This window comes from Bubalus kerabau, chromosome 2, assembly GCF_029407905.1.
Source record: "Bubalus kerabau isolate K-KA32 ecotype Philippines breed swamp buffalo chromosome 2, PCC_UOA_SB_1v2, whole genome shotgun sequence".
Taxonomy (NCBI): Eukaryota; Metazoa; Chordata; class Mammalia; order Artiodactyla; family Bovidae; genus Bubalus; species Bubalus kerabau.
In genome coordinates, this window is record NC_073625.1 from 114,275,157 (window position 1) to 114,291,852 (window position 16,696).

Here is a 16,696-nt window from a genome sequence, read left to right on the forward strand (position 1 = left end):
CATCTGGTCAACACCACAACGAAGAGGTGCTGCTTTCTAAGATACGCACATCACCCACGTCCCATGAGAGGGGACTGAAAGAAACCTAAGTTGTGGAAGGGAATCCAAATTTGGTAAAGAAGGCTGCATGGCAACAGCAACCTCTCCTGACTGCATTTTCTTCTTATAAATACAAAGTTTTGGAAAGTTGGAAACATGCAGTTGGCTGGAATGAACTGTACAAACTGGTGTCAGTATTAACAACATAAACTACTGAAAACATTCAGGGCCACTGGCTCAGGCCAGAAGCACAGTGAGCGCCAGCAGACACGAGTGATCTGCAGCAGTACAGGGTCTGTGCTGCCATCCTGAGCCTGGGTGGGGAGTTAGGGATTTGAAGGGAACCTTTTAATCTCTGTCCTTGAAATGAATCCTTTTTTTGTCCTACAAGAGTTAAGCTACCTTAGAAATGAAAGAGTATGGACTTTAACCAAGCCAAGTTCTCTCATTAAAAGGAGGCTGAGAACGGTAGAAGGGGGAAGGACTGAGGTACGGAAAGCAGATGCTGGCTGAGAGGAGTTTCCCTGCTCTAAGACAGCTGACTCTTAGGTCTGTGCTCTCTTCTTTTCTAAGGCCACGAAGGAAAATCCCACAGAACTGGGTTTGTTTTCCTCCAGGAATCCTGTCATCCTGTGCTTGACCAGGCCCCTTCTCTATCAAGAGGTCAGCAGGGTGAGGCAAAAGGTTGGCTCTGGTTGGCCCCCGTGGCACAAAAAGAGACTAGGAGGTGCAGAGTGCCCTGAGCTTCCCAGAGTACTGCTCCTGGAAGACAGCCCCACCTGCAACAGACTGGAAACCTGGCAGCACCTCTGAGGCAGGGCCCAGGTCTCCATTAGTGGGGCAGCACTTTGTTACTGGTTTAATTTCATGATAGTCTCCTGGCCCTGTTCCCAGTTATCCAACACAGCATTTATCTCCATTTAAAGACTTATGCTGAATTTAAATAAATCTTGTGGTGCTCATCAGGATAATACTGGTTAGCCTGGGTGTGGCAAAACTGCAGTTAGGAATTGTTGCTCTAGAGACTGGAAATGAAACACAATCGGAAAGGTGAAAAGCTCTAAGTTAATTCTTACTACGTAAATTTTTACACTCTTCCATATTTATCTTTTGTTTGAAAATCGACCTTTTACACTTGGAGAGAGATGGCCTTTAGCCACCCTGGTTCCAGCAACAGAGAGGAGGACTTGATTGCTACTAACAGGTGTAAAAGGAATCACAAAGCAGAAGTGCATCCAAGAACCTCTCCAAGATAAATGTTCACAAGAAACTGGGATGTCGTTTTTTTCCCTCAAAATCCACAAGGGGACACAAGCTCGTCACCTGTGATTGTTAGGATGATTCATTCAGTTAATGCTGTGGGCTGAAGAAAAATCCAACCTTCCAGTCTGAATTTAACCTGAGGTTTAGGGGAGAATATAGCATCTTACAGCCTAAAATAAGATTTAGAGTCATAATGCCAACGGAAGTAGCTAAGGGAGAAGAAGCAGTCAGTTTACTTGGCCTTGGGTAAAACAGGACTTTTGGATATGTGGAAATCAATTATAGGATAGAAACTGAACATCAGAATTTGAGAAAAGGAGTAAACAACTCTTCATCCTCAGCAAATAATACTCACTTCAGGGAAGCCTCAAATGTGGCCTTTTCTCTCTGTTAATGTGCTGGTAGGCAGATTTGAGTATCTATATATTTAAACCTTCAGCAGGACTATTAAAATAATTGGAAACCATCCTGAAGAGAATGCTATGTCCTGTTCAGATGGCTTTAAGTGTTTATTTCCAAAAAAGAAATAAAGAAAAAATTAATCAATTAATCTATTTTTATTTTACTTGTTTCTAGTCAATTACCCATTCCTTAAAAGTGAAGTAATGTCTATTTTGATTTGGCGAAAGTGTAAAACTCTCTCTACAGTGTTTTTCAAATACCGTAACAAGCAGCTTTTAAGAGACTGAAAAAAGTCAAGGTAAGGTCTCTAATGGTTTCTTTTTTTGCTTTCCACTCAGTCCTTTCCTCCAATAGGCAGTTAACCTATGCTGGCATTCACTGTGTCACACACACACACTAAGGGCTGCTATTTAGCAGCTGAGAGGAATTCATCTTTATTCAGTTACTACCAGAGAAAACTCTCTGGCAGTCAGCTTCAATGAAAACCAAAGCGTCCCCGATAAATTAGATTTATGGTGTAAAAATAACCAAAGGCATTTAACTCTAGCTATTGTTGAGCCAATTTTTAAAATATAAATAAATATATGCATAAATATCTACTTACGTGGAATGTAAGAGATCATTATCAGAATTAGGAATGCATAATAATCAAAGGAGAAATTGTATTTGTTAGGTAAACTGATGGAGTACAGGCCAGCCTGTCTGACAAAGGGCAAAGCGGCATATATTGTGAGCAATTCTCCGGACACTCCCATTGGGTACAGCACAATGAAGAGTGTGTACCTAAAACAAAACAAAATATTCATTACTGAGGTTTGAAGCCAGCTTCAGTAGAAAGATGCACCCTCCCACCTCCACAACCAGTACTGATCGTTAAGTAATCAGGACTGGTCTTGTAGAAAGCTACTGTTTATACACTTTGCTGTTTACCCACTGCTTAAATTCAGGTTTTACAAGCCAGTTTTTGAAAAGGGCCAAAGCAGGTATGTTTCCGAATGTTTTAAAACAAAATGTATTTGGTCAGCCTCAAAATCTGGCCTGACTAAATAAACAACTCTTCAAAACAACCCCCTAAAATAACTGAGATGATGTCAAATACTGGCAAAGTAGGGGCATGGAGTCATGGTTCATACTGAAGGGTCCTGCCTCATAGGTGGGTGTGGGTTTCGGGGGGAAGGTGTTGAAACAAGGTGTCCAAGAATCCCTACAATGCACACCAATTCTGGTCTGTGGACTGAAAAAAGCAGCATATCCAATGTGTATATACTGCAAAGTTTTCAAAAGCCTGTACATGCTATTGTGAAAAATAAAATACATGCTAAGTTTAAAAAATATTAAAAATTGTATGATAGCTTTGGTCATTATGTAATTTTCCAGTCCCCCTCCCAAAAAAAGACCCAATTACTATCACATGGGTGACTCTACACTATTTTCTTCACTTTAAAAAGGAGTTTCTCATGCTTTAAAAAGAATTTTGGAGAGGCTCACCCTATGGAACTAACTGGAAGCCATTCTGAGGTGTAAGTATTGCTAAATAAATCATCAGCTCATGTTTAAAAAGCCTTTGGCTGTTTGTGGCTGACAGTAAATACTGGACTGTAAACCTCCACATACAGGAAATATGTGATGAAAGAAAGATATGTTCTCCGCTGTCACCTTCAGCCATGCTTAGGAGGGTGGAAAAGCACGACTCTTGCAGGGGCCACAGAGGGAATCTTTCTCTAATACTAAAAGCAGGGTTTGGTCAATAAACTTGCCCTATAACTAGGATAGACAGCTTTCTATTTTCCTATCAGCTTTGCTGCCCAACTTGGTTAGAAACCACTATACTTTTCCCATTCTCCTCTTTTCCTAATACAAATGTTTACTGGGTGGGGAGAGGGGGGTGGTGAAAAAAAAGGAAAGAAATTCCCATGCTTTGGAAACATTTGGTTTATGTCTCTGTTTAATCATTAAACTCATAAATTGTCTAGTAACCACTGTTTTCCTTTTATGAAATGAGGCACTTAGGCCCCAAGGACAATTTTGATCCTTTGGCTTTGTCACTCATTCCTGTTGTCATTTCTAACTCAGAAGTTGCTCACAACTGTGTCACAGGTTAGTTCAGATAATCAGATGAATGATGAGAAATTCACCAAATTCGTAACAAATACTATTGTTAAAAATAATCAAAGCAAACTAAACTGATAATATGCTGAAAGTGCCCTGTAACATTTGTTATTAATTAAAGAGTAATTTAAGAATTATTGTGTTGGAAAAATTGAGACAGGAATTGGACTTGGTCCCAAAAAACCATCATAATGGCAGAAGCTCATCAGTAAAGTTTTCTATGGACAAAAAAGAGATGCTCTATCAAATCTCTATTGAATAATTTAACTGAGAGAATTGATCCCAAATAAATCACTTAAGTAGAGATAAAAAATTTAAAAGTGTTTTTATAGATCACAGTTACATAGTCACTTGTCCTGATGAAATCCACAGAGCAGAATTTTATTCAACCCCTACCTCACACAAGTTTTAGAAATAAAAAACAGTATTTAGGCAATAAAGAAAAAGTACAGACTTCAAAAGTTAGTCATCATTCATGTACTTCTTTACCTGGCCCATTTGATGAGGTAAGGCAGATGGTTTAACAGACTGAATGTATAAAAGGAGTAACGGATAATTTCTGTGATGGTCCAGGCAATAACAAACAGGAGGACACTGTCTTCACTCTGGACCTGTAGGAAAAGGAAGACAAAGGAAAAAGCAAACACACAAAACATTTTAACAAAGAAGCACTCACAATGTGGAGAGCTGAGTCCTTTCCCCCTTGTTGAGCTGGTGGGGTTGAAGTCAACACAGCTCCTTGTCTGTAACCTCAGGGCCACAGCACAGAAAGAGCTTGCCACATACAGAATACAGACATGTCTATGACAACAACTGCAGAGCCAAGGGACGAGGGGCAAGTGAGAAGAAACTCGGCTTACTGATGAGTGAGAGATACAGGGAGAGGGGATTACCTGAGCTGGAGCCCACAGGGAGAAACAAACACGATGAGGGACTTTCTGCGTGTTTGCTTGCTGACATGATGTGGTGAATGTGAACCGGTGTTGTGGGAGCCAAGAACGCTTAGGCAAGACAGTAGAAGAGTGAACTGGTGAAAAGCCTGGGATCCATTAATAAGAATTTTAATTTGATTTCCATGACAATCTGGAATCCAACGAAATTTCAGAGAAGGGCAACATAATGATAAAAACACAACTGAGGATGAAGCTAATTCCCTGGGCAGGATGAATTCATGTCAGGGAAGCTGGAGATCGTCTATGAGGCAAGCCCATTTATTCTCTCCCACTGGTGACTTCTGATCCCAGATGAGCCTGGTTTAAATCAGGGATTACAGAGGCTTCTATGCTAATCACAGGAGGTGGCTAAAGCCAGAAGAATTTTGGACTTCTCAGCCTCCTCTGAAGATGTTTTGTTTTCATGCTAAAAAACCAATATGCTTCTAATAAGGCTCCTTAGTCAGTCAGTTCAGTCACTTAGTTGTGTCTGACTCTTTGCGACCCCATGGACTGCAGCACGCCAGGCTTCCTTGTCCATCACCAACTCCCGGAGCTTACTCAAACTCATGGCCATTGAGTCGGTGATGCCATCCAACCATCTCATCCTCTGTTGTCCCCTTCTCCTCAAGCGTTCAATCTTTCCTAGTATCAGGGTCTTTTTCAATGAGTCAGTTCTTCAGATCAGGTGGCCAAAGTACTGGAGTTTCAGCTTCAGCATCAGTCCCTCCAATGAATATTCAGGACTGATTTTCTTTAGGATTGACTGGTCTGATCTCCTTGCAGTCCAAGGACTCTCAAGAGTCTTCTCCAGCACCAATTCAAAAGCATCAATTATTTGGTTCTCAGCTTTCTTTATAGTCCAACTCTCACATCCATACATCACTATTGGAAAAACCATAGCTTTGACTAGATGGCCCTTTTTCAGCAAAGTAATGTCTCTGTCTAGGTTGGTCATAGCTTTTCCTCCAAGGAGCAAGCGTCTTTTAATTTCATGGCTGCAGTCACCATCTTCATTGATTTTGGAGCCCCACAAAATAAAATCTCTCACTGACTTCTTAGGTATTTTCATTTTAGGGGATGTTCTCACGATATGCCTCAGACTGCAAATCTTGCATGAACATTTATTACTGTGGTATTAACTTTCAGCACACCCAGCCTTCCCACTCCAGCTAAGTTTATGATGATCCTTTATGCTTGAAAACCAATAGTAAGAATAAGAAACAACCTTGCACCTCAATTCACTTATATTTTCTTACATTCAAAAAGGGCAGTTAGAGAGTTGTATGTGAATAAGAAATTCCGCTGAGCAAACCAAACAAATATCATTTACAAGATCATCTCTGTCTTACTCCTAACATCTAATATAAGACAAGTATGGCAAAAAAAAAGTTAAGTAACCTTAACTTTTGCTTCTCTGCATTTGGAATGTTACTGAGCACTTATATTCTTCCTCAGAAAGTGAACATGGAGTGATCTGCCTACACAATGAAATAAGCAGTCATTTACATACCTATTAACTAAATTGCTCTGACAAAGAACTTCATAAATCCACAGTTACTATTCTCTAAAAATAATAAGAATTTTATACTGTCAAGAGCGAGAATACTTTTTGTTTTCTTGGTGCTCTTATATTAGCCAAAGTAAAGCAAAAGTTAAACCCCTTTAAAGCTTTCATGTTTCATTTTTCAGTCTGTCCACAAATCCTTGCTTAAAACCCATCTATACCAAAATATAATTTCAAAGCACACTTTGCTTTTTTTTGATATACTTTGTAATCCTCATCTTAAGGAGATATACTTTTACAGCTATGGGCTGAAAGCCTTCCTCAAAGATCTTTGGGCTATAATAGAAGTTCTTCTCTAATATTGTGCATTGTAATAGTCTTGAAAGCAGGAAGCGTGTTTTATTCATTTTTTGATTCCCAAAAGCACTTTGTGCTTTTCACAAGTAGGAGCTCAACAGATATTTGTGGAGCAAAACAATTCAATCCTAATCAGCTGCCTGCGCTTTGATACCTGATACTAGTTTCTGTGTAGTCTTGGAGGCTTTTAAATAGGGAGAAGCAGACAAGCAAGCCCCCCAGCCTTCTGCTCTGATCCAGTCTAGAAGGTATTTGATTCACACACACCTTCAGTTAGACCAAAAGGACTGCGACAAACTCAGACTCAGGAGGAATGTGAAAACAGTCTGTTCCCAGAATCCAGCTGTGAAGACTACGTCATCATTTTAAAAAGCCTGCTGCTGTGAGACCCCATAGACAGCAGCCTACCAGGCTCTGCTGTCCCTGGGATTCTCCAGGCAAGAATACTGGACTGGGTTGCCATTTCCTTCTCCAATGCATGAAAGTGAAAAGTGAAAGTGAAGTCGCTCAGTCATGTCCGACTCAGCAACCCCATGGACTGCAGCCTACCAGGCTCCTCCATCCACGGGATTTTCCAGGCAAGAGTACTGGGGTGGGTTGCCATTGCCTTCTCCGTTAAAAGCCTAAGGATAGGGAAAATGACCGTTCTGTACAAATGATATCTTCAGATCTACAGGAAGTACAACATGTTATTAAGAAGGAGCTCATGTAAAGTCAGAGATCAAGCTTGTCTAATTTGCAGATAACTATGAACTGAACTGAACTGAACTGATCCAGTAACTCAAAACAGGGGTAGAATGGAATGAGTTAAAATGAGTTAATGAGTTAAAGAGACCAATAAGCAGTTTGGGCTAGGTTGACCAAAAATGTTTTGAAGCCATGTTTCAAAGCTGCATGCCCTCACTCACAGCACAAATGAGGATGTGGGCATGGGGCAACCAGGTCAGCCAGGAAATCTTCCTTTGCTTGGGGCAGTGAGCTGTGTGTTGGACCCTCCATACTGCAGATGGCAGGTTTCAGCCCCTTGCTCTACAGTGAGAGAGGAGGCATGGGGAGTGGGTGGCTTGTGTAATTTAGCCAAGGGAGTTTACACAGAAATTCAAGCTTGAGAATCAAATGGGCACAAGAGAAAAACCTTTATACACAAACAGCATCATATGTTGGACTTTAAAAGGCTCAGGGAGTATCAGTACATGAAAAGCTGTCATTTTTATTACATTCAAAGAAAAACAGATGGTGCCACACAAGCAAATCTCTATGAAGAAACCCTATTCTTCTTAGCCTTTTGGAACCTACTGCTCATCACTCTGGTTATTTCAAAGAAATCCCCTGATCAAGCTTGCTGGTAAGGCTTCTCTCTTCTTGATACCCCTTTCATTTGTGAAGAGAAGAGATTCTGGTAAACTCTAGGAGATGAAGACTAGAGTCCGTTCTTGGCAGAACTGTGAAGAGTATGTTTATCTTTCTCCTCTGGCTGCCATAAAAAAACACCATAGTCTGGGTGGCTCAAACAGTAGAAATGTCTTTTCTCACAGTTTTAGAATTCCAAGAGCAGGGTGCCACCATGCTTGCTTCCTTGTGAGGACCCTTTTCCTTGTTCATTCCAGGTGCCTCAATTGAATGGAATGATACTGTTTCCTTCTGCATCTGGCTTCTTTCATTGAGTATAATGTTTTCAAGGTTCATCCCTGTTAAAGCCATGTATCAGAATTTCCCTGCTTTTAAAGGCTGAATATTATACTGTATGTAAATACCACATTTTGTTTAATGATTCAATTACTGATGGACATTTGCATTGCTTCCACCTTCTGGCTGCTGCTATGTACATGAGTGTACAAATATCTATTTGAGCACCTGTTTTTTCAATTCTGTTGGGTATGCCTAGAAGTGGAATTGTTAGGTCATATAATACTATGTTTAGCTTTTTGAAGAACTGCCAAACTGTTTTCCACATTGGCTACATCATTTTACATTCTTACCAACAGTGCAAAAAGGTTCCAATTTCTTCACCTGTTTACCACCATTTTGCTATTTTACTTTTTCTTTCCTGACAGTAACCATCCTAATGAGTACAAAGTGGCATCTCACTGTAGTTTTGGTATGCATTTTTTCATGTACTTATCAGTCATCTGTGTATCTTCTTTTGAGAAATGTCTTTTGCTCACTTTTAACTTTGGGGGAAATAATCTTTTTAATAATTATGATGACAATAGCAGTAAAAATAATCCTACATAATAGTATGATTGAATAATAGTATAACTGAATTCATACTATATGCCAAGCACTTTTGAACATATATTACCTCTTCGAATTCCCATTTTACAGATGGGAAAAATGAGGTTTACAGATGTTGAACCCAGCCTGTGCCCCCAAACTCTGAACAGTTCTGACTTGTCTTCCTGGGGTTCACACACACACACACACCCCTGCTGCTGTGGGGAAAATATCCCTCTTGCAGTTGAGGATGAGGAGGTGAGGGAGAGACACAGAGGTGGCAGGCTGAAGACATGGCTAGTGTGGATGGAAAATCAGCTACATGTTGTAAATAAATAAACCGAGTAAATAAAACAATATAGTTCAAAAAATGGGACTTCTTGCCATTGGAACAGGTATTTACAAACATGGAAGGGAGAACTCTAGAAAGAATACCATGGTGTTGGATTGTAACTGGAGGAACTGGTATGAGCCCATGATTTTATAACACAGATTTATACACTTATATACATATATAAACTATACACTGAATATATATTTACACACATTTATACACACAATGATATACTTTTAGATGTACATGTGTATGAGTATACATATATGTATATGTTGTTGCTGTTCAGTTGCTATGTTGTGCCCAGCTCTGACCCTGTGGACTGTAACACACCAGGCTCCTCTGTCCTCCACTATCTCCTGGAGTTTGCTCAAATTCATGCCCATTGAGTCCATGATTATATCTAATCATCTCATCCTCTGTCTTCTTCTCCTTTTGCCTTTCATCTTTCCCAGCATCAGGGTCTATTCCAATGAGCTGGCCTCTTCACATCATGTGGCCAAACTATTGGAGCTTCAGCATCAGTCCTTCCAGTGAATTTTCAGGGTTGATTTCCTTTAAGATTGACTGGCTTGATCTCCTTGCAGTCCAAGGAACTCTCAAGAGTCTTCTCCAGCACCACAATCTCAAAGCATTAATTCTTCAGTGCTCAGCCTTCTTTATGGTCCAGTTCTCGCATCTGTACATGACCACTGGAAAAACCATAGCTTTGACTATACAGACCTTTGTCCGCAAAGTGAGACAGATCTCTGCTTTTTAACACTATTCTAGGTTTGTCATAGCATTTCTTCCAAGTAAGCGTCTTTTAATTTCATGTCTGCAGTCACTGTCCTCTGACTTTGGAGCCCAAGAAAATAATACGTGTCACTGCTTCCATTTTTTCCTTCTATTTGCCATGCAGTGATGGGACCTTAGTTTTTTTAACGCTGAGTTTTAAGTCAGGTTTTTCACTCTCCTCTTTCACCCTCATCAAGAGGCTCTTTAGTTCCTCTTTACTTTCTGCCATTAGAGTGGTATCATCTGCATATCTAAGGTTGTTGATATTTCTCCCGGAAATCTTGATTTCAGCTTGTGATTCATTCAGCCTGGTATTTCGCATGATGTACTCTGCATACAAGTTGAACAAACAGGGTGACAATATACAGCCTTGACATATTCCTTTCCCAATTTTGAACCAGTCAGTCATTCCATCTAAGTTTCTGTTGCTTCTTGACCCATATACAGGTTTCTCAGGAGACAGGTAAGGTGGTCTGGTATTCCCATCTCTTTAAAAATTTTCCATAGTTTGCTGTGATCCACACAGTCAAAGGCTTTAGCATAGTCAATGAAACAGATGTTTTTCTGGAATTCCCTTCCTTTCTCCATGATCCAGTTAATGTTGGCAACTTGACCTCTGGTTCCGCTGTCTCTTGGAAAACTAGCTTGTACATTTGGAAGTTCTCAATTCACGTACTACTAAAGCCTAGCTTGAAGGATTTTGAGCATAACCTTGCTAGCATATGACATGAGTGCAATTGTATGGCAGTGTGAACATTCTTGGGCATTGCCCTTCTTTGGGACTGGAATGAAAACTGATTGTTCCCAGTCCTGTGGCCACTGCTGAGTTTTCCAAGTTTGCTGACATATTGAGTATAGCACTTTAACAGCATCATCTTTTAGGATCTGAAATAGCTCAGCTGGAATTCCATCATGTCCACTAGCTTTGTTCGTAGTAATGCTTCCTAAGGCCTACTTGACTTCACACTCCAGGAAGTCCGGCTCTAGGTGAGTGACCATACCATCGCGGTTGTCTGGGTCATTAAGACCTTTTTTGTAGAGTTCTTCTGCGTATTCTTGCCACCTCTTCTGTTTCTATTAGGTCCGTACCATTTCTGTCCTTTATTGTGCCAATTTTTATATGAAATGTTTCCTTGATCTCTCCAATTTTCTTGAAGAGATCTCTGATGTTTCCCATTCTATTGTTTTCCTCTACTTCCAGTACTCCAAGGCCAAACTTGCCATCCACAAAGGGAAAAAAAAGGACACTGTTTAGACTGTTAGTGAAATCTGAGTGAAGTCTGTGGGGGGATGGTAGTATTTTATCAGTTCTGGCTTCCGTATTGGAGGGTTGCATGCAGGTGATGTAGGCGAGTGTCTGAAACAGGCACTTGAGTATTTAGGGGGGACAGGACATCATGTACAGCTTGCTCTCAAGGTTCAGGGAAAGAACGATATGCAAATACAGAGGAGTAGGTGATGGAACAAATGTAGTAAAATGTCAATAGTTGGAGAATCTGAATGAAGGAAACATGACAGTCTTTTGTACTGTTCTAATTTAAAGTTTCTGTAAACCTGAAATGATTTTCAAATAAATTATTTTAAAATACCACCTGAGTAGTAAGCAACCACTTTGGGGACATAATTAGAAGCAAACAATATCACCTGGTTTCTATAAATTGCCTTTGATATGAAGAATCTGAATCTGCTGGAAGAGGTGGGCTATATAACCATAAAAGAAGATGTAAAAACATTTATAATAAAAACTATCAATAAAAGCACACTTGAGACAGAACAATAGATTTAATGCTGAGGCTGAACTGGCATCCAAATTACTGCTGTCTTATACTTTAAGTACCCCAAGGGCAGGTCCAAAAACTCCCTTTGAAAAAGGGGTTAGCTTACTTAAAAGGCAAAATGAGATTTTCAATAAATGCCTTAGATTAGGATAATAATGATGATTAAGATAATGATAACTCCCATTAGCAGGGCTAATTATCCCTTAAGTATGGTAAAAGTAATTATGTATAAATCTTCACCAGCTAACTGTGAAACTATTTTAATAAGTATAAAGAATTCATTCCTATGTGAACAGTCAATTGTATCTGTTTTAAAAGTCAATTATATCTCTGCTTCAGGACACAGAGAAGAATTCAACACAGTTATATAAAAATTGTCACTGAAAGTTTGGGAAAAGACAAGGTTACATTATAGCTAATATGTAACTAACATTTACTGAGCACCTACTAAGTGCCAGGCACTGTTTTAAATTCTTTATATGTATTAACACATTGTACCTCCAGGACCACCCAATGAGGAGGAACAAGTGGGCCTGGGAGACTAGAACAGCTCCCTAGGAGCTGGATCAGGCTGGTGTACCCCTCAGCTGGGCAGCTGGAGTGTGACACGTGGTGCCAGCAGCCTGTCTTTCCTGCCTTGTCAGTTACCCTACTCTAAGGCACTGCTTGACTCTGCTCCTGAGCAAGCCCTGTGAAGGCAGCACCTGTGATTTCTCTTTTCCATGCATCCTAGTGCTGAGCACGATACCAGAGCAGAGAAGGTATTGAATAAGTATTTGCTGACCTGTCTGCAGCCTGGTCTGCACGTTCCCTGCCTTGGCTGGAATAGCCTTGGGTGAGGAGGGCTGGGCGCCTGGGAGAGTGAGGTCACAGGGCTACTGCCTTGAGGGTGACGTCAGCAGAAGGTTTGGGCTGGGGCACAGGACAGTTCTGACGACAATCCTGGTCCTTTCCATAACTTTATTTTTTTTGAACAAAAAAAGTAACTCATCTAGTTATCTACTTAAAAGGAATGTCCTCCTTGATAAGAAATTGAAATGTAATAAATACTGACGTGTGGTGGTTAAAAAAAAAAGATGTCTGGATAAGTGTTGGTCTCTTCACATGGCAAGTGCATATGTAAAGTATCCATGATTTAATGTTTATGGGGGAGGGGATGAGGCAGAGGGTGAGATGTATGGAGAGAGTAACATGGAAATTTACAATACTATATGTAAAATAGATAGCCAGTGGGAATTTGCTGTATGACTCAGAACTCAAACAGGAGCTCTACGACAATCTGGAAGGGTGGGATGGGGAGGGAGATTCGGAAGGAAGGGAACAAGAGTATACCTATAGCTCATTCTTGCTGATGTATGACAGAAAACCACAAAATTCTGTAAAGCAATTATCCTTCAATTAAAAAATAAAATAAAAACCTATGATAGGATACACAGTAAACAAACCAGAAAATAATACTTTTTATATGGAAAATGTGAGTTATATTAATATACTTCCCTTTTAAAGGAGAGAAAAATATGCAACTATATAGATTTTTCTTAACCAACAATGACAAGGGGGACTGATTAAAAATTGTTTCCATTACAACACAATAACTAAGAACTACTCTTTAATATGGATGATGGCCTAGTTAAATGTTTTGGCTTACCAAAACAAGTCTTGGTCATGAAATTAACTTTTCTGAACATGCAATGAGAAAAATGTATAAGCATGCAGTAAACAGGCAACGCACGGTCAATTCTGCATTTATGACAAAATCAGACATGCAGGTCTGAAAGCTAAAATGTTCCCATTAGTCCAACTTTAATGCTACCATCTGCGCAGCCCATTTCCCGGGAAATATGAAGAAAGAATGGCAATTTCCTACAACTAGCCTCTTCTCCAATCACTGCAACTCTGGAACCAAACAGACCTCCAGGCTTCCAGGCTGCATGTCCTTATCCTTTCCCAGCTTCAACATCCTCATATGGAAACTGAGGTAACATATTTGCCCTTGCATGGGTTCACATGAGGTTAGAAAAACCTATCAAGAACTCAGTAAAGTTCTGCTGCTGCTGCTGCTAAGTCACTTCAGTTGTGTCCGACTCTGCGACCTGAGACGGCAGCCCATCAGGCTCCACCGTCCCTGGGATTCTCCAGGCAAGAACACTGGAGTGGGTTGCCATTTCCTTCTCCAATGCATGAAAGTGAAAAGTGAAAGTGAAGTCGCTCAGTCCTGTCCGACTCTTAGCGACCCCATGGACTGCAGCCTCCCAGGCTCCTCCGCCCATGAGATTTTCCAGGCAAAAGTACTGGAGTGGGATGCCATTGCCTTCTCCGAGTAAAGTGCTAGCCATTCATAAATAGCAGTTATTATTTTTATTCCATGAAAGAAAAATTCAATTCAACAAATATTTATTAAGTTTCTACTATCTATGCTAGTCACTGCTGGGATCCAGTACAGGCTGGTGGCTGCCTCTTAGGCTTAATTACCAAAATAATATTTTGTCATTGTGTTTTCTGTTAAGTATTAAAGCATTAGCCTGTACCAAATCTGGGATGTCTAAGGATCTCACCAGCTGCTAGCCTTTCCCGATGTTCCTCCTAAGTTCAGTTTGATTCTCTCAGCTCCAAAGAGCATGTTATTAACAGTTTTCACGCAACTATTATTACCTTCAACCAAACTCAAGTATAAAGACTGCCTCAGAAAACAGTCATTAATTAGTTCCACCTTGACCATATATATCCAATACAGCCTAAGTATTCTATGAAGCAATAGTCCTTTAACTATTGCCAAGAGAGCCTGAGATCAATATGCCCAGCAGTAGGTTACTGTGGTCTCATGGGGAGAGCTGGTGCAGTCACCCCACAGTCTGCCCCCAGACCTCTAAATGCACCATCCCAGTGTCCCTACCCAACACTCTACAGGGGACAAGACGGATCACTGTCAGAAGTGTAACTGGTGTGGTCAAAAGAACATGAAATGAGCAATATACACTGTGAAATGTCATGGTTCTTTTGTTCTATGATGGTTTAATAATTGCAAAAATGTAAGACAGAAAATAAAAACAAAGGCTTTGAGTATCATCTCTTGGAACAAAAATATTAAAACAATGCCCATAATCCTGGATCACAAATGTTTTGTTTGAGTTTGTACAGTGCTTTAAAAAATATTTGAGCCAGTTTTTTAAGTTGAGAGATTTCACATGAAAAAATCTGTATTTCTGCTTTTTTCTTAAAAAAAAAAAAAAAACAAAACAACAGTGACTGCATAACACTAGATCAATTTGCCAATTACTAGCTGAGGTGAGCACCACCTTTGTTCTGAGATGATGTAGACATTCTAGTCATCCTATTCTTGAAATTTCTTTTAACACCCACCTGGGGGACAGACATCTGACACCAGTTGATAAGCTCTGCTACTGATGGCAAGGTGCTACATAAATGTAACATGACTATTTGAAAAACTCTAAAATTAAAAAAAGTATTTAGTATATTAAAAACTTGGTTAATTTGATTAGTGTTTACACTTGAGGCTCTCAACATGTACTGCTTTGAAACACTGACCTCAACGAAAGATTCCTTAAACTTGGCTTAACAAGACAGCACCAATGCAGAAGGCAAAAGAGAGGCACAATTCTCAGGTTTTCAGCTATTGTGGTAATATTTTTGCCAGAGCAAAATACAGTAAAGGGGAGAAGATACCAAAACTCATCCTGTTAAAAACAGATGTTTATGGCGGCAATTAAAAGAAAAGATAAGTTAAAAGTCTTTAATGCATCAAGCCTAATAATTAGTCTCCTCCCTCCCTTTCAAATGCAGGCATATCCTCAGCATGCTTCCACACACATCCACATGTGGATATCAAGTCACGTCTTACAAATTCCCGAAGTGCACCAGGGTTTCACTTCAGACTTGAAAGGGCTCCATTCTCTGGAAAATGCAGACGACTTAGTAATATGCTTAATTTTATCTGTAATGCATCACAGCTTTTAATGAGAGCTTCCTGACTATACAGGGCTTCTTGACATGGGTAGGTAAAAAAGGTTATTGAGTCCTCCTCCTGGAAGCCATGGAAATACACTTCATAGATACTTCATGGGAGCAGGGGAATGGGGATTTCTTCAGGTTCCCCTGTTGTCTTCAAGGTTCCTACCGAAACCAGTTACCTGCTGCATTCACTGTGCAAGTCAACTGCCAAGAGACTGAATGTACTGGTATTCTTGTCAATTTATGTATTTTTAAATGATCTTTCACATTCATGCTGAAAATATAGTTATATTAAAAAAGCAACAGTATACAAAGGACCACTTTGGCAAAGGAGCAGATAATTTATGAGACAGTTCCTCCTCCTACATATTAAAAGTTTTCAAATGAATATTAATCAATGCTTTAAAATTCCACTTATTGTACCGTGGAGCACACCTATTTAAAAGCCGTTTATTGCTAATAATTTTTAACTTTCCTTGACTCTGCTGATTTATTTTAGCAATGCTCACGATGCATGCCAATCATCTTTTACAGTGTGAGGTGAGAATCTTTGAGCTCATAGGGATAATAATGTTGACTATATTTCTAAGGTATCCTTGAAGTCAATAGGAGAGACAAGGTCTGTGAAACGGTTTTCAGCAAAGCCAGACGTGGGGCGTGGTACCATGGTGACTGCACTGCAGAGGCCCAGCTCCAGGTCTGCAAGGTGGAGTCTGCATGGCCTCCTGGCTCACCAGTTAATGAACTGCTATCTTTGCAACAGATGAGAATACACACAGTTTCCCACACCTGCAGTCAGGATTTTTAGAAGAGTTTCATTTAGCCTTGAACAACAGTTAAAAAAAAAAAAGAGTTTAATTTAGAGTACTAAAAGAATTCCTGGATTTAAAGAACACAGCATACCAAGTATGTCATATACATTTCCTGTGGCTACTTGTTTTTTCCTTTTAAATCATACAATCTTGCACATGAGATAAAATATATGAAAACCTAATTGATTGAAATAAAGAAAATG

General features: G+C 39.9%; 1 protein-coding gene and 1 long non-coding RNA gene across 3 annotated transcripts in view; one reads left to right on the forward strand and one right to left on the reverse strand.

Moving 5' to 3' along the window:
- Positions 1-16,696, forward strand: part of LOC129643626 (uncharacterized) — a 45,436-nt gene that overhangs the window by 26,416 nt on the left and 2,324 nt on the right. The window lies entirely within an intron of this gene.
- HACD2 (3-hydroxyacyl-CoA dehydratase 2) overlaps positions 1-16,696 on the reverse strand; it is an 88,311-nt gene that overhangs the window by 5,437 nt on the left and 66,178 nt on the right. For both annotated transcript variants that reach the window (XM_055568409.1, XM_055568410.1), the window contains exons 5-6: positions 4,303-4,424; positions 2,309-2,487 (exon numbers count right to left, since the gene is read on the reverse strand). In XM_055568409.1, coding sequence (XP_055424384.1) covers positions 2,309-2,487; positions 4,303-4,424 — 301 coding nt within the window. The remainder of the gene's footprint in view (positions 1-2,308; positions 2,488-4,302; positions 4,425-16,696) is intronic.